Here is a 20959-nt window from a genome sequence, read left to right as displayed (position 1 = left end):
TTGGCCAGCGAGAATTTCAATAGTTAACAGGATATTTTAGGCAAAATAAAAAAAACCAGAGGGTGCAGTTCTAAGAAAGAAGTTGTATCAGTCTCGTACGTTGTTTGGATACTGTCTCTGTTGAGGGGTTAAAAATATCCTGAAGTACCAATATAGAGTGCAAAGCTATCAGAATATATTCTGAGAAAGACAGGGAATTTCTGTTGTCACTGAGAGCTGCTGGCTTTTATTATCACAATTGAATAGCATTTCTGCATGATGGGCAATGTTATTAGTAATTGCTCGTCATTCAGGATTGCAGTAAAGGAGTTGCTTCAAGGAACAGAGTCATCGTACACCGTGGTGTAATTGATAATAAAAGATGTGTTGACTTAAAGGAAAATGCTTTTCTTATTATACACTGACATTTTACTCCTGAAATCTGCTTTAAGAAAAAGACTTCAGCTTATTTACTGATGTTTTAATGGATATTGGGTGTGTCAGTCCAGTTTTATGGCTCCTTTTGGCAACTGTCACAGCTCAATTTCTTCTGTATATAATCTGTGACCTTGATGCAGGCAAAAGAGTGAATTACTGCTCTCTGATGTTTTTGCCTGGTTTAATAAAACACGTTCTGCATTTGGATAATCATCTCCATAATGGTAAATGCTTTTAATGAATTTCCTTTTTGTAAAATATCATGAACATAACATTTTCCTTGGAAGACTGACATGATGCTTGCCCTAGAAAACCTTACACTCTTTCAGCATTTATCTGTATGGATGCCATTTTTTAGCTGTGTCTGTCTGATAAGTGGAAGCTTGGACTTTTTTTACCCAGCAGTATTTGTTGGAGCTTCCCTTGATGGGCAGAACAGCCCAGAGCAGCAGCTATTCTCGCCACCCCCGTCCTTTCCATCAGCAGCTCAGCTAGCAAATTCCATTTTTTGTTGTAAGCAGAGAGCTCATGAGACCGGTTTAGAAAAATGGAGAGAGAACTCTGAGAGGAAGGGTTCCAGTTCATATGTTCCTCCTAAAAAGCATTTTTTTTTTCTAAAGTGTATTCTAATAATGGTCTGGCTGGAGTTAGTACTTCAATAGCTACCACATCTTTTTATTCTAGAAGATACTGTTCTTCACTAAACAGCAAGATTCTTTTCTTCATACATCCTCTGGCCAGGCAGTGACTCCTGTAGAGCAAAACAGGAGGGAAGGAGTTCTTCTAATGATATTAGGAGTCTAATACTTCTTTTACTGTAGGAGCAAAGAGGAACTGCTAGAGACCCAGCATAGATGTGTATAAGCAAATGCGGTTGTCACTGTGTGTCTGTACAAGGTGTACAAGCTGGCCCTTTCTGCTTGGTGCCACATTAGTAATTCCTGGCAGATGGCTCTGCTTTTTTGGTGTCAGCATCATCATCATCTTCTGGCACATTCTTTGCTGCTGTATAGAGATAAGACCCTGTATATTGACGTTAGTGACTGTGTGGTGTTGTCATTGCAAACGGTGCTGTGTACCTACCTCCTGTCAACTCGGGCTGCCTTCACAGCCTCTGTGGATACATACCTGCACTACATGTAGGATAGTCTTCAAAGTATTTTTCCAGTCTATCTGGGGACTGGCAAAAACAGCATCTCACCTGCCTGTGCATGCACACACATATGTGTATGTGTATTTAAATGTATGTACATATAAGCATATATACATATGTTTTTCCACTTGTGGTGGAAATGTGCTGCAACGTTCAAATTAAAGTATTACTTTTGTGTGTATTAGGTACGTATGGTAGCAGAAGCATCGTTATCTGATAGCTTTTTTTGGCAGAATTCTGAAATCCCGGTTATGATGGACAGTGCTTTCAGGTGTTGCTGTTTATACACTTCAAGAAATCTGCATCTTGCCTCAAGATAAATAGTTATGACATCACTTTCATGTGAAGGTTATGCTGCCTAATATAGTATTCTTATGCTGTCAGTTTTAAAATACAGTTGCAAAGCACAGAAGCCTTCTTTTATAACAGCCTGTGTTAACAGTCTGTAATAGCAGTCTGCCAGGATTGAACTGCTTCAGTAGCTTTTAAATTCCGAGACTCGGGGGGATATACGTGCAATGTTTTATTTGTTTGTTTGTTTTACACTCAGCTGAGCTAGACGCTGAACATGCACAGAAGGTTTTGGATATGGAGCACACGCAGCAGATGAAGCTAAAGGAACGTCAGAAGTTCTTTGAGGAAGCCTTCCAGCAGGACATGGAGCAGTACCTTTCTACAGGATACTTGCAGATAGCAGAGAGACGAGGCAAGTTTTAAAATACCTTCTGTGTAATCCACAAACTCACAACTTGGGAGAACATTGTTAAGGGGTTGGAGTCGGCAGTGGTTTTAATGCTTACAGATGAAGCATTGCGGTGTCTAAATTCTTCCTCGGTGGAATTAAAACTTCATATAAGGTCTTTAAACAAACTTTGGGTTCCAGGGGAACTAGACACCTTGGAAAATCAGTCAGACTCTCTGCTCATTGTCTGAGGAAATGCAAAGCCCTGAAGTACATCTGGAACAGCACTTTTCTCTGCAGCTGAAGAGTGCATCCAGATCTATAAAGATACGGATGGAGGTGGCCGCTTCTGTCCACTGCAGTTCACAGAAACACAGAATCACAGAATCACAGAATCAACCAGGTTGGAAGAGACCTCAGGGATCATCGAGTCCAACCGTTGCCCTTGCACCACCCTGTCAACTAGACCATGGCACTAAGTGCCATGTCCAGTCTTTTCTTAAACACATCCAGAGATGGTGACTCCACCACCTCCCTGGGCAGCCCATTCCAATGTCTAATGACCCTTTCTGTAAAGAAATTCTTCCTGATGTCCAACCTGAACCTCCCCTGGCGAAGCTTGAGGCTGTGTCCTCTTGTCCTATTGCTAGTTGCCCAGGAGAAGAGGCCGACTCCCACTTCACTACAACCTCCCTTCAGGTAGTTGTAGACTGCAATAAGGTCACCTCTGAGCCTCCTCTTCTCCAGGCTAAACAACCCCAGCTCCCTCAGCCGTTCCTCATAGGTCAGACCCTCCAGACCCTTCACCAGCTTGGTCGCCCTCCTCTGGACTCGCTCCAACACCTCAACATCTTTCTTGAAGTGCGGGGCCCAGAACTTCAGTTCCAAAGCCTGGGATTGTCACCTGGCAGGAGGTGCCTCAGAAAAATTTTGAAAGTGCAGACAAAAGCTCAGTGTTGTATTTCAAAACAGTTCCCAGGTGGTAGCTATTCCCATTGTCTATGTAACATGCAGAGTATGTGATTAGGATGTGGGAGATCAGATTAAGCGCTCTCCTTATTATGGAGATGACTCAAGTCTGGCATCTCCCAAAGCACAAGAATGCCGTAGACTACAGACGCTTCTGTGTGGGAGGTATCCATCTGTTGGGCCAAAACTTAGGGATCATAGGACCAGAAAGAAAGCAAGTGGGGGATTACGTCACTCGTGTGGCAGGAAAGAATGTAGAGATTCTGTCCCTGCTCCAAGACCAGTTCTGCTGTCATTAGTAATGGTGGAGCAGGGAATACAATCCAAGGCCTCCATTTCTCTGCATGAGTGCTATAAATCCTCATCTGCACGATACTCCAGGTCAGCTGCTAGGACAGCCTTCTGAGAAGTGGGATATGGAAGTTTTAAAATCCTTTGGTCTAGGAAGGAATTGAGTTTGGGTCTCCTACTTTCTATATATATAGAGAGAGACCACTTAGGCTGAAAGTGGGCATTGTCCCTGGCTAGTTACATGGCTCTGTTAGAAGGTTAGAATACCTAACTCTCTGAACTTGAGCTTTGCAGTATAATGCAGAACCCATGTATATCAAAAACTGTTTTTATGGAATATTTGATCCTGCAGCTATAGTATATATGGGAAAAAAAAACAACAATCGAATGCTAAGTTTTCATCTCAGTTCACATATGAAGGCTTTTAATAGTGTAATTATTAAATTTAGATAAACATTTAAATTATTCATTATAATATTTGATGTTATATATGCAGCAACTGGACTTAAATCGGAGTACCCCTGAACTTACTTGTTCTGTTTGTATGCTTTATTGTTCAAGGAAGAAGATGCTTATCCAAGTATTTAATTCCCTTGTGAATTGTCGGTATAATATTGACAATAACAAGTAGTTTGCTTGAGCAGTTAATGATGTGAAATCCCCATGCTGAGAGAAGATATTGGGCATGAGCCCTGGTTTTACATACTGCTGTCATTTATTAGACAGATTGATTGAGGAAGAACAATGTCTGCTCTCTGTTAACGTTAATCCTTATTTCTGAATTTTTGTGTCCCTTTGTGTATTGACATTGAGTGATTGTGTGTTTAAATGTGTTTTTCTCTAAAAAGGCTTCTAGTTGAGCGAGTTGGGAAGGAGTGTTACAAAATGGAAAGTTTCAGTCTTTGCCCCTGAGCCCCATCCTAGCATATTTCTGACAATGCTCTTGCTATAAATATTGTTGCTAAAAATGTTTTGTTTTGCAAAACCAGTAATGGACATGAGCTTCACAACAAAGATTGCGCAGAGTCCTCTTGGATTTGGGCTGAGATTGCTGCTGAGCAGCTCCTGCGGGTGTGCTCTTTCCATGTCTAGTGTAATTATTACTAATGCATACAATTAGAGCAACTATTGAATACTTCATAGGGAATAGCATCGTGTAGCTGTCTGCCAGTTTGCTCATTGCACTATTTTTACTACAGAACCGATTGGAAGTATGTCTTCCATGGAGGTGAACGTGGACATGCTGGAACAGATGGACCTAATGGACATGTCTGACCAAGAGGCACTTGATGTCTTTTTAAATTCAGGAGGCGAAGACAATAACATGCTTTCTCCCATGCTGGGTATGATACTAGTAATGACAGAGACAAAGCAATAAATCACTGGAATTGCTCTGATTTGTAATGGGTGATGTTATCTCATAAAATGTTACACTTTGCGTAGATTGAATATTTTTCATTAGTGGTTTTTGAGTCATTAACATTTAGTTGCAATACAAGAGAGCTTGCTGCAAAACTGCTTGATATTTTGGACTGTCTTTTTTCGTCTAGTTACTACAGCTTCGTGTTATATTTGTCACAGCATGGATAGGTGATGTGTGTTACATACTGCTTTTAAGGTGCATTATTCTTGATATAAAGAGAGGATATTTTTACAAACATCAACAGGAAGTTTGTGGTAGCTAGGTTTTTGTTTTTAAGACTGCTTTCTTCACATTTGTCCAGAATTTGGCATTTTGAAGTTGTATAATGTTTAAGATCTTCAGTGAGAGATACTCGGAGACATGGTTCAGCCCAACAGCTCATATATGTGAAACATGACAATGTTCTGGAAGCTTCTGAATAGTAATTCTGCTATTGCAGCTCTCTCATGTAGCCTTCTTACTGCTAGTAATGTTAGTTAAATTGGATTAAATTAATCTTAATCCAAAATTTTGTTTACAAGTTCTGATGAGCAAAACCAGATTTACATTTTGCAAGTTGCAGCATGATGAGGGATCTGCTTAAAGCAGGGAATTAGTAGTACTGGAGACTTTATCCACCAGGGAAGTGTGCTTTCTTAATTGAAAACTTATTTTAGTACTAAAATGCCTTTTCCCAAAAGAGTCCAAATAAGTTTTCTTGGGGGAGATGGTGAAGCTCCTTTAAAGGTACTTAGATTTCTTTTGAAAATACAGGTTGAAATATTTTTATAAAAGTACTTACAGTGAAGAAACAGTATACTTTAAAACCTATCCTATATTTTGGGATGTGTAAAGAAAAATGTTAATAATATCCTAGGGTAATTTGCTTCCTCCCTATGTAAAGGTGGTTATTACCTGCTGTGAACATGAAAAGCTTATGGAAAGTAGTCAAGGCACACTTGACTACTAAAGGTTTTTGTGTTTTATTGCAAAAACTAAATTCAGATGGCTGGTTTTGGGTAGGCATCCAACGCATGCATTATTAAAGCTGATCATTGTTTGAGCATGCAAGTAATTACAGAATCTAGGACTGTTTTCCCCTTGCTGGCTCTTTGGCAGATGTTGGACCAAGCAGCTTTGTGTCTTAACAACAAACAGTGTAACTGGGTTATCTCAGGAAGAGTAGAAACTACTAGGGGTGGTTGTTTTTTCCTAAATAGATGTAAAACTTACTAGCCTTTGAAAGAACTATATTGATTATTTTGTGCTGTAATGCAAGTATTACAGTGTGTAAGTATAGATATTACATTTATGCACATATGCTGTAATATAATGTACCAGTGCTGTAATGTTCTAGCACTGTAACTTTAATGCAGAGGTGGGATAGGCTTGCAGCAAGACTTACTCCTCTACAGTTAATACCACTACAGTGTAACAGTGTGTTGTGGATCTTACTGTTGTGGTTCCAGGGGATTCATTTCTCTCTGAATTAGAAGGGATTTTTTGTGCTAGCTTTGAGAGACTTGCACCCTAGTATCAAGCCAAATATACAATAGTCTTCATTCTCAGAAAAATTAGATGGCTTAAAGATACTCTTCATTTTGCTGTCAGTGGAGAACTGGGTTGGTCAGGGCAAGATTTGTTTCACAATTTTACTGAACACCACAGAACGCAGGTAAGTTATTTTAGTAACTGGTAAAAATGAAAATCAGCTCAAGACATTAAAATGTTTTCAAATTTGTCTTGCTATAAACGTTGCCAGTTTATGGGCGTTGGTTTTGCAACATTTCATGATAGTAAGTTGAACTGAAACATTTACTCACCTCTGTGTGCGTTGTGTAAATTAATCTAGCGCGTGCTGGTGTGCACAACATAGAGAGAGGTGTCATTAAAAACACCTTCCTAGTGTCACTTGTGTTCAGCATAAACTCATACACTACCTGAAGAAGCAACTCGGTAGAGCTGCTAGACCTCCTGGGCTGACAGGGTCGGTTGGCGTGGCGAGGTGTTTTCACTCCAGGCAGTTGGTCGGCTGTCAGAGTTTTACCAGATGTTTATCAACGTGTGTTTAAACTGGAGGCCTGCTGAGGGCACATTTTCCCCTGGAGTTCCTGGGTCCCAGAGAGGCTAAACCAATGTCACATACAGGGCTACTTGCTGTCCAAGTTTAGGTCTAGAATTTAAGATTGGAGCTAGTTAGGGCTAGAAATGTGCCTCAGCAACAGCATCTAGTACAGCAACCTTCTGCTGCGTCCAGATGCTGTTATGACTGTTTTCCTGTTAAAATTTAATTCAGATACTTGGTAAGATGATGGGGACCATTCACACAGAGTAGTGTGAACTGCTCTGCAGACAGCCTTAGTAGAGGTCAGCTCATTTCCATCTTAAAACATTTTTTTAATAAAATCCCACAGGATTTTTAAGAGTATTTGCTCACTAAGGTTACTCAGTGCTGAAGCTGGGTGCCCTGACTATGGAGAAACACTTGTTAGGTACAATAGAGAATGAAAAAAAAGGGTTTGGCATATCACGTAGTAGGAGTGTTTAGATATTTCCCCATTTTTTTCCTTATTTACTGCCAGGAAGTGTCCAGAGAAGAGGATCTAAGATCATTTTGAAATCTGAGCTCTTAAACTGCAAGCAAACACCACTACACTGAACTCGCTTAAAAGTCTTTTGCATAGGATATGGAGGCAGCACAGTCTGAAAATCCCATTCCTGTGCCCTTGAGCTATGATACAGCTTTACCAGAGGAATTGTTTCATGCTGCGGGCAAGAATTTGTTTTGCTTCTGCATCTTGATTTTTAGTCAAAACTGGAGATGACTATTATTGCCTATCCTCTCCCAGTTATTACTATTTTTTTTTTTTAATTTCACCCAGGTTTCTTTATGTCATTCTGTTGGACAGAGTTTGTCTGGAGGATGTTCCTATTGGTGCCGATTCTTAGCACATGCTGAAGTCTGAATGGACTTCATCAAAGTCAGTTAGGTGGGAGGATGAAGTGGTCTTGGCTAATAGGCAAACTAGACATCAGCTATGTCTCTTACCAGTCAGGGACTTAATAGTCCGGCAGTCTTACCTTCCTTGATCTCAAGCATCAGCAATACTAGAATGAGCAAGAGATGTACACACCATCAGCAACAGATTAAAGCCAGCCTGTGGCTTACATTTGACAGCAACTTCAGAAAAGGCAGCATTGTTGTGTTTTGGGAGGGTTTTGGTTTGGGTTTGTTTTTTTTTTTTAATGGCATTTTGCAAAAGCAGCAAACCAGCCTGAATGCAACTCCTTAACCAATGCTGAGCTCAGTTAATATACTGACTTCTCAATTCACTTGCTGAGCCACAGCTTGATTTTTGTTGTTGTTCTTTTTCCAACTCTAAGGGCCCGACTCCAACACCTACGCAAATGAGATAAGTCTTCAGGTTCCGAGCCAGTCTGAATTACGACAGAAACTGTCTTCGCTGTCATCAACCTGTACCGATTCTGCCAGCCAAGACGCAAGTGAAGGCGAGTCTCCAGTTGTTCAGTCTGACGAAGAGGAAGTTCAAGTGGACACTGCTCTTGCTGCTGTAGCTGAAAGAAAGGGTGCTTCAGATGTTAGTGATGAAAGTGACTCTCAAACTATTTGAATCTTAAAACCATATCCTTTAAGAATGACTTCTGAATGAATGAACAAGTGAATGAAGAGCTTGCCTGTGTAACAATTTGCTAACCAAGCATACAGCCAGATCTTTTTACTTAGTATTACAGCCTTTTTACAAAATTGCCAGTCACGTGGAGGTTGGTTTTTACAAAAAAAAAAAAAATATGCCTAAAGCACACACACTTTAACAGTAGTCTCGGGGCTCAGGGGAGCAGTAAAACTGTTGTATATACTATGTATAAGAGAATTAAAGGGGAAAGATACAAGTTACTTTGACCACTAACCTTTAAATGGCTGATTGGAAATACTCAGACTTGATGTGTAATACTGAACCCAAATTGTTTCTTGCATGTTTTCAGCTGCTGCAACTGAAGATTTAGGATCCAAACCAAAATGAAAAGTTATTTTATACTCTTTACTACCTACTGTTTGCCTACTGCCTTTGTCTACTAATGCAGCAGTGTCTACTCTCTCACACTTCTTATTCAGGACCAACTTAGATATCATAGGTGTTAAGGAAAAAAAAAAGAAACTGAAGAGGAGGAGAGATGCCTATTGACATGTTATACTCCTCGTGGAGCAGATATCCTGGCATTGTATAAACTTACTTACTCCTCTTTCGAGATAAAATAAAGTATTTCTATCCCAACCATGTCTTTTACTTGATTACCCAAATATTTTATCCATGACAGTGAACAGAGGATACTAATTCAGCCATCAGAAAAAAAATGGTTATTTGTACTGAGCACCAGTGTAATTTACTTTTCTGTGGTAACATCTGTTTGACTACACTGATGCAAGCCAGCAATTTAAGGGAAATAAACCTGAATTATATATTATATATTAAGTGCGTACATTTTCTAAACCTTAGGATCTGTAGTCATCATCATCTTACTGCCTTTTTTTTTTCTGCAGTTGTTTTTCTCTCTAAATGTGAGGTCTGAACATGTCTAACACCTGTTTCTTGTCAAGTCTCACACTCTGTTTGCAGGGATCTGCTCTACTTTGAGAAGGCTCCTGGCTCCTGCTCTGCATGCAAGGAGGGAAGGAATGTAATCAGAGACGGAGTAAGTAGAAGGACGAGCTGTGCTGTAGATCCCTTCCAAAGCCCTGCCCTGGCAAAGCTAATGGTTGGGAATGAGGCATCTCTTGCTGCTCGCCAGCTGGGAAGTGCCCACTTTCCTTACAGATTCACTCTTGTCTCCTGTTACCTGACGTGTTTCCTCACCCCTCTCTGGGAAACAAAACCTAGAAGCTCCCTGCCTACAATTAGATATTTAGCATTTAGCTTGGCAGCTGTTGAAAGAAATTGTTCTTGAAGGAGCTTACTTTACTCACTCACTTTCCAGAAGACAGACAAAATGTCCAAAAAAGTTTTGTTTTTTTTATTAAACCTCGTAGTACAAACCTGGAAAGTAAACAAAAAACTGGCAATAAACAACATGAAGTCTTTCCTTACAAGGAAAGAGAGCAGAGCAGCGCTAATAAATTAAATGTCAAACTGTAAGCCAATAGTCAGAAGTTTACTGTCAAGAGGGAAAAGTACACAGCAAGGCCATAAAAACCAGACAACCACATTTGAAAACACTTGACTCTGTTTATGTTATTGTTAAATATTCCAAAACAGTTCAGTCTTCTGCAACAACAACCAACAAATTGTATTATAGGACTTTCCTGACAGTCACCACTGGCAAGCTCAGTGCAATATGGGTAGCTACGGTTTTGTTGAATTCAATTACGAAACAAAACAGTTTGTGAAAACATTTTCCCTTTTTTATTCCACACATACTGTACACACAACCAGAAAAGGGCAACAGCTACTCCATTATTATTTTTTGTTGTTGTTCAGTGATGTAAGCAGCACTTATAAATGTTACAAGAAAAACCCTGTAAGCATCCAATCCAACCGATGAAGAAAGTGAAACGTAAGGCTTTTCTTCATCTTGTCTCTTCGCCATCCCTCCCCCCACCCCAAGAAAAGGCTCAAGTATTTAAAAAAATTTACAGGCATATGTACAAAAGGTGTGATTTTTCTTTTTTTTGTTACAACATGAAGAGAAAAAATAGACAAGATGAAAGCAAAATGCATTTTCACATTCAAAAGAAAGATGCAGACCTGCTAGTGGCTCTAAATGTGATCATATAATGAAACAAATTCAAAACAAAAATTAATGCTTGACTGTGTAAAGGTGTGAAAAACAGCAGTGGAATGGAAATGGAATGTTAGAAAGATTGCACGTCTATGACAAAGAAGCACTTATGGCTTCGATCACTTTTTTTTTCTTTTTTCTTTTTTTTTTTTAAAGGATGCTATTGAAGGGTTTTTGATAAAGTAGCCAACAGCACCAAAAAATAACAGAATGGATTTCCTAATGAAATCAGGCACAGTTTTCCCTCACGTGACTCCTCAAGGCAGGCAGTCTTTTTTCCTCCTTTTTTTTTTTTTTTTTTTTACATTTTTATTTTTCCCCCTCAAAACAGATGCATAGTGATGTGCTGGTAAAAGAGAACATACTCCAAATCTCCTCCTTTTGCCAACGGTTAGGAAACAAAGTCCATCTTCAGCTGCCATAACCTCCCAAAGAAAGTGTGTAGTCTCCAATTTAAAAAATTACAAAACTCATCTTGCCGTGACAGAATAAAAGACAGCCAAAGTAAAGCAATTTCTTTCAAGTTTTTTGTCTCCTATCCCTTTTCTCTCTAGAAAAATCTGCTCACATGACTGGAGAACAAATTATAAAACACATCAAACTTTAACCTATTCAAAAAATGGGTTAAAAGCCTTTTTTTTCACAGTTACCAAAAAGGCTTTTTATTTCTTCAGCCATAGGGACAGTACAAATTAATATTTTTATCAGCCCCTTGCCGGTTTTAAAACAGTGAACATACGGCAGTTTAAAAAAATCAGACTGCTAGATCTATCTATTCTAAGTACAAAAAAAAAAAATTCAACAGTTTAATGCTAAAACAAAATTAGTTCTCTAAAACCAGAAGAAAATCTTCTTTAGAGCTAGTGCAAAGACAGCTTGTATTCTACAGCAAGTACTCCAAACTATGGTATAATAATTACAAAAAATATATATAAATTGACAAAATGAGAGTGTTGGCATCTTCAGGATTAACTTGAAGCACTTTTGGATGAACTGGAGGATGAAAGCCTAGATGATGGCACGTCGACTGTCGCTCTCTTCCGAGGTCCTCTTTTTGGTGTAGGCTTGCTGATACAGTTCTCAATGCTGCCATTTTTACCAGATACTTTTCCACAGATTTGATTGACTAGACTGATGATTTGTTCCTGTCCGGGAAGCAGGAAAAACAAGACACACATTAGCATCTGCTCTTTCTCCAGTCAGTTCTGAAGGACAGAGACGTAGTGCTGCCTTTTTGACTGAAAGCACCTAACTGCAGGGGGGGGATATCTATATATTTAAACCATGCCGAAGCTTGGCTCCTACACTGCTTATGCACAACCAGGAGTTTGTTAAAAAGTACTGTGTAGCAGTCCAAATACTGCCCTCGCTGCAGCTTCCCCCCTCCAAACTTAGACAGTAGTCAGAAGAGCTAGAAACATCTAAGCACGAATAATAAATGCCGTAAATTTAAATCCACAGTAACTTCGCTTATAGTTTACTGTTTACTAAATATTTCTTTAAAATTTAAGAAAAAGTTTACACTTTTTCCTTGCGACATTGTTGTCGTTGGTTATGGGATGCTACTTTCACGTAATGCTTTTTAGGATCTCTGGGTGTCCAGGCACTCTGAGCCCACGCACAGAGAAAGCCGGCTCACTGCCACGCAGAAAAAGGGCTACAGGTCCACGGCACTATGATGGGCAAGACAGGAGTCCTTGAACTGCACATCAGAGTGTCTTGGCTACAACGCTGCTCCTAATTCCGTTACCTTCAGGGATTTGAGGATGTTTGGGGGTGGGGGGGGTAGATTTTTCTGCACTGGCTGTCCCATCCTAGTAAGAATGTTGAGAAGTTATTTTTGTGCGAAGTTGAAACAGCTGCTTAATTAAGTCTACCTAACAGTTAAAGAGATTTAACAACCGGCACTTGACCTCCAGGTTATCTTTCTCCCCATTCACAGCTCTCAAAAAAAAAAAATCTGTAATAATAACGAGGCAGCAGTTAGGATCTTTCAGAAATGTAGAAACTTTGTGAGAGTTTTTTACATTTGAAAAAAATCATCAGCCAGTACCAAAGGAGAGCTTTTCTTGCCTTTCCCAACACAGCCTAACATACCTACTTTGTAATTATAAAACCTAGCAAAAATAATTATTGTGTGTGATTCTGCTGGAAAGAGTGGCTTTGAAAACCGCAATAGAATTAACAAATCTGTGAAGGCACAGGATGTAAGGGACTGAATAATCTCAAGAATAAGAGAAAGGCATTACAATTTCTGAGTAACTTCCTGAAACTCTTCGGTGTTTGTTGCATTACAAAGGCAGTTTCACTGTTTTCTGGGCTGCTTAGGTTGTACTTGTTTCTATCTACAGGACATGATACCAGAACAGAGTCTACAATTAAAAATGAACAAAGCCGCAAGGGCATGAGCTGCCCCAGACTTTGACCTTGTGGGTTTTTTCCCCCCACACCTCTGTGCACATACTTCAGAAACTGCCGAGAAGCCCGTCGCAAAAAGCTGCTTGTACCAGCACTGATCTTAAAGAGCTGATTTCATAATTTCTCCCCCTGCTTCGCTATCCCCAAGCTCGGGCCAACAGTAAAATGCTCCCCCTCTCTGTTCCCCACCCATCCCCTCACACATGCTGGCTGTTCACACCTGGAGCTAACTAGGCAGGGAAAGAGGTGCTGCTTGACTGTACTGCAGTGTGGCATCAGCCCACAACCCCGGCACAGTCCTAGATCACCCACTTGAGTTCTGTGAATGCATTGAGCCATTCAGCCATTACTGGACCTCTAATCTACCAGTACCCTGCAAGTTTGCCTTAAAGAAGGTTCAGGCTGGACTGGAGTAAATCAGTGTGAACTTTTGTTTACCACCAGGGAGAACTTACCCTGAAGCACAGAAGTTATCATAAATTAACCAGTCAAAGCATAGCCTCCTGTCCTACAGTATCCCAAAGCACTAAATGGCTTCTCTGTTCTGTAACACATAGTCATGCAGTTTATGCTTCAGGTTTCATCTTTGTAATCGTGTTTCCCTCTCTTTCTTTTACTTAGCTCATAATAAAGTGCCTTCTTTCCACACCAAAAGAAAAAAACAAAACCCAAACAGCAAAGCACAGCCTCTTGATGTCTCGGTAGGACAAAGGCAGAGCTAAGTCTAGTCCCACGTTTTCAGTATCAAAGCTCAGCAGCATCACAGAGCTAGATTGTACAGACCTCATCGTAACGGTACATCATTTTCAGTCCCCGACAAGACTTCTGTTTTTCCACATGCCGCAGGGCACACTCCAAGCAGAAGACAACATTTTCATTCTCCTGTACAACCTATAAGAATGCAGAGGCGGGGGAGAGAGAAGTGCAGTGAGCTCAAAACTGTAGCCATGTCACACAAAGTGTTTCCCATTGCAATGTGTGAATTATTAAACCTGTATTTTACTACAAGTTAGTGGAGGGAGGCATGAACAAGAACCATTACACATGGTGAAATGATACAGAATGTGTAATAAGAAGAAAGCACATAACCCTTTTTGACTACTACCATTGGCAAATAATACATACGATTCTTTAAAAAAAACACCAACAGTAATGAAGGCCAAATCCAAATAATGATACAGGCATAAAGCTTTATTGGTATCTAATATGTAGCCTAAAGGTTTCTTGAAAGCAGCTGTTTCCCATTACTTTAAACGCTGTCTTGAATAAGGATGAAATCAGCAGCTTAGCCACAGGATTCCTCAGCTACTGTCTCATTCAGCAGAGGTCACATTTGCTCAGCTGGCCACCTGCCAAGCCTACACATTCGGCTTGGAATTTGACAACCACGTTGACCTTTTGTCCCTTATTACTGTTAAGAATGACGAGAAAATCCTTCCCTCGATTACACTTACTCCAGAGCAAACGCACCAGAATTAAGAGGTTTTTGGTTGGCTGGTTGGTTTTTTAAACAAACTCATTTTAAAGTTAATTCCAACTAGTCCTGCTTAAACATGTCTTAGCTGCTCAGCAGTCTAAAGACATGTATAAACTCAGCATATTCTGTCCTAGGGAGGGAAACAGCTACAGCTCATCATTTAGCAGTTACATTGTATTTCCATCAAAAACCTAACATTTATAACAAAAAAAAAAAAAAAAAAAAAAAGACCCGAAAGATGACAGAAAACAGGACTGAACAGGGACTCACACTGTATTATGTTTATTTAAATATCTGGTCTTGGAATTAAGTGGTACATAAGGTTGTGGAAGGGGCTTTTGGTATTTTTAATGAAATTGCTGCATTTCTGGGTGTTCCTCATACAGCTAAAAACCTGGAAGTGTCACCACAGCGGTTAGCACACCTTCAAAAGCCAGCAGGCAACTTCTAATAAAAGAGAAGGTTTATGGGCATGACTTCTAATTTCGAACAGACAGGTTGGCAAACAGCATCTTAGCGTGATAGATAAGATACATCTACCCTGCAATTTGGCTTGCAGGGAAACTGGCGCAGCACAGGCTGTAGCTGCATGCCTGAGACTCAGGGCATACATTTGAGTCGCTAGCTCGTCCTGAGAACTGTTCTGCTGTGACTTACTACTACTGTCAACCTGCAGGTATCTGTTACCACTCCTAGTGCAATGCAGACACGCTTGTGGGTGTCTGAGAGTGGCTGAGTGACTAGTTTATCCCTTCCTTGCAGGGGGAGGGAAGCTAGCTGACACTAACCGTTGCCTCCTGTCACCACTGCCCAAGGTGAAAAATGTTCTGACACAACCCAAATCAACATCTCTGCGTGTTGCATGGAGTGCATGAGATGACTCTGTAGTCACGTGCTGTCTCTCAAATGCTTACAGTCCATTAGAACAGGGGGCACAGTACCCCAGTGGTGGCAAAGGATTTTACTCACCATGGAAAGATAGCACAGGTGCTGACAAATCTGACATCTCCTCTCTGACGTTTCTAACTGCAACCACTTTCGAGGCTTTTTCTTCCCATCCATCCCCATGCTGCTGCTGTCGTGGCTGCCATAGCGTGCTGAAGAATGGAGACCTGCCTCGTAAAGCTGCTGCCGCTGCCTCAGCTCCGTGTCCCTGTGAATGTTTTATGCAATTAGACATTGGCATCGCCTCATACCACCACAAAGCCACGTACAATCACCCTTTTACCATGATCATCACTGAAACCTTAGCTCCACACAGCAAAGCCCTGAGTGTTGTTGGAGGTTGGTGCCATTCCCTACGCATGGTGAGAGACAGCCAGCTCCACAGAAATGCTGCCTGATTGCAAAAGCTATCTCCGGATTTTAACAGCGACCACTGTATCAAGCCAGTGGTTCTCAAACTGCTCCACAGAGAACTGAGGACTGCTGAGTACTTCCTGGAGGTCGATGGTTGCTCGGGGCCATGTGGAGAGAGAGTCAGGAGATGTGGCTAACATGACCGTCATTCCTGAAGTTGCCAAAAGCCACCTTGAGGAGGAGGAGCTCTTGCTGTCAGGAGTAACACAGCCACCTTCATCAGGAGGCAGAGATGAACCAAGGACCTGCTGCCATGAGGTGCTTCAGGCAGGAAAGGGGGAGCAGGGCAAGTGATTGTGCCAAAAGACGAAGATCTTGCTGTACACCCAGGGGAAAAAGAAGGAGATGTCAATTAAGACTAAGGACTAAGCCCTCTAGCCGCCCTTCACCCACGGCATCCGCAAGGTGGACAATACTTCCTATGCTGAACTATACAGCATTAGGAGAGCAGGTCGGGTTGGAGCTGAGTGGAAGAGAGCAAGTGTGGAGTGAGCTGAGCAGATGGAAGGGGAGAATAAATAAGCTCACCACCAGACACAGCTGAGGATGGGTGGAGAGCCAAGCTAAGCAAATGGCATGGGCAAACTGAGCAACCAAGGCAGATCAGGAGAGGAGGCAGCAAGACACAGAACAAACAAGCAAAACAAAACAAAGGAAAAAAATATGGTACAGTGTTCCACTTTGGTTCATTTTTTTCAGGTTTTGTTGTTTGGGATTTTGTTTTACATAAGCAGCCAAAGGAAGGACCGATATCCTCCAGAGAATTCCAACCTAAGCATAAGAAGAAGTTTGAGAACCACTCTGATAGAGGTCGATGTGATGGTCTAACAGCAAGCACCAACATTTCTGTTTCACCTTTCGCACTTGCAGACTTTTCCTCTTCAAGGGGGGGGAAAAAAAAAAAAAAAAAAAAAAAAAAGAGCACTTGGAAGTGATTATTCCCACAGGGGAACCAGCTGCAGGTAAAGCAGTCAGGACACCTCTTTGTATTTCTTTCTGAACACTAAAACAACACATGGGCTGTTTTCCCCTTCAATATGTCACTGGAAATTTTCCAAATGAACATGCTAGTTAGTTAAATACAGTTTGTAGATTCCATTCATCAAAACTTTCTTGACATCTCGAGTACCAGTTGTCACAAACTTGAAAGATAGGTAGCAACTACATAATAGGGAACAAAAGAGAAGATCATTACACAGGAAGCCAGGCAACATTGTATTTTCTTTTTTTACCTATCTTAAGAGAAACCCTAAACATGTTTCCTTAATTCTGGAGAGAAAAAGGAGTATGAAGGTTTTTTCTTTAAAACATTCAAGTTCTAATGCAAGATGTATTAGCACCCATGCATAAGCTGCTCACTTATTCAGTGGTTTCAATCAAGACAACTTTCTGTATACAAAGTACCTTCTACAACCGTAGTACAGCAATCTTGATGCTGAAGACAAGGGTTCCTGGTGCAAAACAATCCATGACAGACATGGATTGACAGTGGCTACTGATGCCAAGAGGCTGAAAAACTGAAGAAAGGTATTTAACCACTTGGCACCATGTAGCTCACCTAATGCATCAGGAAACCTTGACTCTCAGCAGCACAAATCAACAAGATAAAAACCCAAGGCAAACTGTAGTTTTAATTCTTTGATGGTGCCCAAAGTAGGGAATTCTTAGAGTAAGACATCCCAACCATGGGCACTCTCACATCAGATATAGCCATGGAAACTGCTTCTTCCACAAGTGGCTGTCTTCAAGTATGTTTGCTGGGCTTTTGCTCGGTTAAGTACGTGAAGACATGCTTCTGAAATGGTTACTTACGTCATCCACCTTGGAGTCTGCCAATGAAAACAAAATAGGTACAATAGGCCCCCAATTCGTTACCTGAGCTCTCCAAGAAGTGATGATATCGTACTCAGAGTCGGTCCGTTTTCCTTTTTTGCTTCCGCTGTTGCAATCTGATAAAGCAACTTTTCCATTGAAAATGGTTTGGCTATACGTCGTCTCTTCATTTCCTGGGACAGAAATGGCCACATTAGTTCTTAAGCAAATTTGAAAATAAAAAATTATGAAGAATGAATTCAGAGTAGCAAAAAGTCGCCTTTTAGAACAACCAAAAGTAAGAGCTTTCTATAGTCCAAATTAAACAAAGTATTTACGTTCCTAACTTACATCCAGCACCTAACTGCACGCTGAAATAAATGCCGATTATGAATCGGTCCTTTCAGTGGAAAGCCAGGTGCCCAAGTGCTTTACTGAACTGGGTCTTCCTGTTGAAAGGACTACAGAAGAAGATTTTCTGCACGTGCTTTAGGTGAACCAATGACACAGAAAAACCCCTCGAAAACATAAACCAAATGCAGGCTACCAGACAGTCACAATCAACTGCTTTCTCGGAGAAAACCCCAGTGCCTGTTACATCTAACATTTTGCTTTCATTCAAAGTCACCATTAGAGAGCAAAAAAGTATCTGTAATGCATGATGGCATATATGCTAAGAAATCAATCTGTATGCTGTCTTTTTTTTAATATGCTTTACTGTGGAATTTAATGCAGAGAAAAGATAAGATAGGCAAAGTCTGCATATACAAAGAGAAGGAAGCAAAATGCAAATACTCCAGTGTCACCACATTTCAAGTATACTTTTTTTTTCAACAAAAAGAAAAATAAACTTCAGTGGAAAAGACAAGGACAGGAGAGATGTCAAGAAAATGAGAAAAATTAGAAGGATGCCCAGGCATAGGTTAGTATGCAGTTCACTGAAGTGGAGGAACCAACAAACACCTCAAAATTCTCTCCCTAAAAATTCATTTTTCCTGTGGAGGCCAAGAGGAGTAACCCAACCCCTTAAGCTCAGTACTACACTATTGGCACACTCAGCCATCCAGTAAGATCTAGTCTTCTGACCTGCTTGAAGCCCAGGGCTGCTGTTATTTTCCATCTTTTAAAACGTCAAAAAGACAACAATTAGCAAAAACAGGCGGATGTCAGGGAAAAGAGACAACTGGCAAAAGAGGGGGTGTTTCAGTTCTGCTCGGTTTTGCCTGTTACCGGTTCCCCTCTGTGTAAGCTTTTCCAGCTACGTCTTTCATTCCTGTCAAAACGAACAGACTGATTTTGGTAGCTTAATCCATTTGATAATTCTTATGTAGGCAAATTCCTTGATTTACTGTGCGACTGGGTAAAGTCTACAGTCTTCCCTGTGTCTGAAGAGGTATCTTTTGTTTTATATAGTGTCAGAGAGTTTTCAAATGATGCTAACACTGAGTGTCATGTGAAGGTGCCATTTTGCTTAAGCCCACCAAATACCTACTCGGCACAAACAAAACAAGATTCATCTTTAACCATTTTTTTTAACCTGTTTTGTAATCCCAGTTACATGCTCTTGGTTATTTCTTTTATCAGAACCAATATATCATAAAATTAATCATTTTTAATAGCAACAATTGCATGCATTGATGTAATAACCTATATATATATCTATATCATAAAATGGATTAGTAACCTTTGCTGATCAAAAAGCATTCAAAAGAGGGTCACAGGTAAAAAAAGCGTTCTTCAGCAGGTTCTGCTAGGGCCTGCCTGGGATCAGAACAGCTGCACTTTTAGGAGTGCTATGAGAAGTTTTGTTGCACTTTAGATTTGCTTTGCATATTGTCCGAGGCTGCACAACAACAGCCACTCCAAGCCAGATCAAAAGCCCGCACAGGCAACGCACGCAGCCAGGATAAAAGGCCACGGTGGGTGGCTAGAGCAAAAAGCGAGGTACACTCCTGCTGGCTGGCAGCTCAGGGACCTCCTGAGCCCGGGACGGGCCTGTGCTGCGTTTAGCACAACTCACTGGATCTGTGCATTTGTCTGGATTTCTGAATCCATGTACGTTTTTCTGTTCCATGCAGTACTGAAATACACAGATAAGTATTTTAAAACTACTTCTGTTTGCTTTTGACCTACTGCCTAATCATTTCTTTTAATAACATGTTTTTCAATGTTATGAGAGACAGTGAACATTCATGTTATAATTATCATCACCCTGCCACTTGTGATCCCATCTTACTATCATATACGTCTCTCAGCCATTAATTTTCCAGGCTGAGTAGTCCTCTTACATTTAATGCAGAGGCTAATTCATACCTTTAATCGTCAATCTCTGCTGTGCTTTTTCTAGTTCCTCTTTATTTCTTTTGCAATTAGGGACTCAGAATGGCACAAGTATTCAAGCCACGGCCATACCCAAGAGCCTACACTGCCATAGTGATGTTTCTTTGTTCTCTACTCTCTCCTTGCAATTCCTAACATTCAAGATTTTTTTTTAAACCTCTCCGGAGCACTTGGCTGGCAGCTCCGTAGGAACTCAGATACCTCTTTTTCTCAGCAGCAAGAGCTCATTCAGAGCCCATTGCTGTGTCTGTCAAAGTAGGATTATTTTTTACTCCTGAGTAATTTAAAATTTATCAACCCATTTTCTCATGCAGATCACTCAGTATCATGAAATCTTTCTGCAGCACCTCATAGCTTTAATTTTTGCTGTCATGACCATTAATATCCTCAGTATAAAGGACTGGTTTTGCTATTCACTTGCCTTTCTAGGTTATTTACGCATATGTTGAGCTGTACTGGTATTAGTACAAATTCCTGAGGAATGCAGAAAGAGACCTCCCTCCATGATAAAAACCAACCATTTGTTCCCAGCCTCCGCTTCTCTTTAAATCAGTTATTTTTTTTGGTGCGTGAACTTTCCCCCCAACCCATGGCAGGTTAATTTCTTTAAGTGCCTTTTCTGAGGAACCTCGCCAAAAGTCTTCCAGAAATGCTCACAGGATCTCTTTGGCCATACATCCTTCCAAAAGTTTCAAGGTCTGGGGGCCATGACCTCGCTGCAAAAGCCATGTTGATTTTCCTGGTTTCATTCTTTTCTACGTTTATTTTTTGTTTTGGCCTTTATCAAGTTGTTCTTCAAGATCTCTTTGGTCTGCATTTGTGTGTATTTACATGCATCTTGCT

General features: G+C 40.7%; 2 protein-coding genes across 3 annotated transcripts in view; one reads left to right on the top strand and one right to left on the bottom strand.

Annotated features, from left to right (window-relative positions):
• Positions 1-9212, top strand: part of DTNBP1 (dystrobrevin binding protein 1) — a 74483-nt gene extending 65271 nt beyond the window's left edge. The window contains exons 8-10 of the mRNA XM_068396531.1: positions 2121-2276; positions 4712-4855; positions 8299-9212. Coding sequence (XP_068252632.1) covers positions 2121-2276; positions 4712-4855; positions 8299-8546 — 548 coding nt within the window. The 3' untranslated portion in view covers positions 8547-9212. The remainder of the gene's footprint in view (positions 1-2120; positions 2277-4711; positions 4856-8298) is intronic.
• Positions 9213-10311: 1099 nt separating this feature from the next.
• The window catches only part of JARID2 (jumonji and AT-rich interaction domain containing 2), a 233018-nt gene continuing 222370 nt past the window's right edge, over positions 10312-20959 (bottom strand). For both annotated transcript variants that reach the window (XM_068396444.1, XM_068396445.1), the window contains exons 15-18: positions 17840-17970; positions 15575-15758; positions 13912-14019; positions 10312-11855 (exon numbers count right to left, since the gene is read on the bottom strand). In XM_068396444.1, the coding sequence (XP_068252545.1) occupies positions 11679-11855; positions 13912-14019; positions 15575-15758; positions 17840-17970 (600 nt within the window). In that variant the 3' untranslated portion in view covers positions 10312-11678. The remainder of the gene's footprint in view (positions 11856-13911; positions 14020-15574; positions 15759-17839; positions 17971-20959) is intronic.

Source organism: Nyctibius grandis, chromosome 3, assembly GCF_013368605.1.
Source record: "Nyctibius grandis isolate bNycGra1 chromosome 3, bNycGra1.pri, whole genome shotgun sequence".
Taxonomy (NCBI): domain Eukaryota; kingdom Metazoa; phylum Chordata; class Aves; order Nyctibiiformes; family Nyctibiidae; genus Nyctibius; species Nyctibius grandis.
The sequence above is the reverse complement of the archived record's forward strand: the minus strand, read 5'-3'. Positions and strand labels throughout refer to the sequence as shown.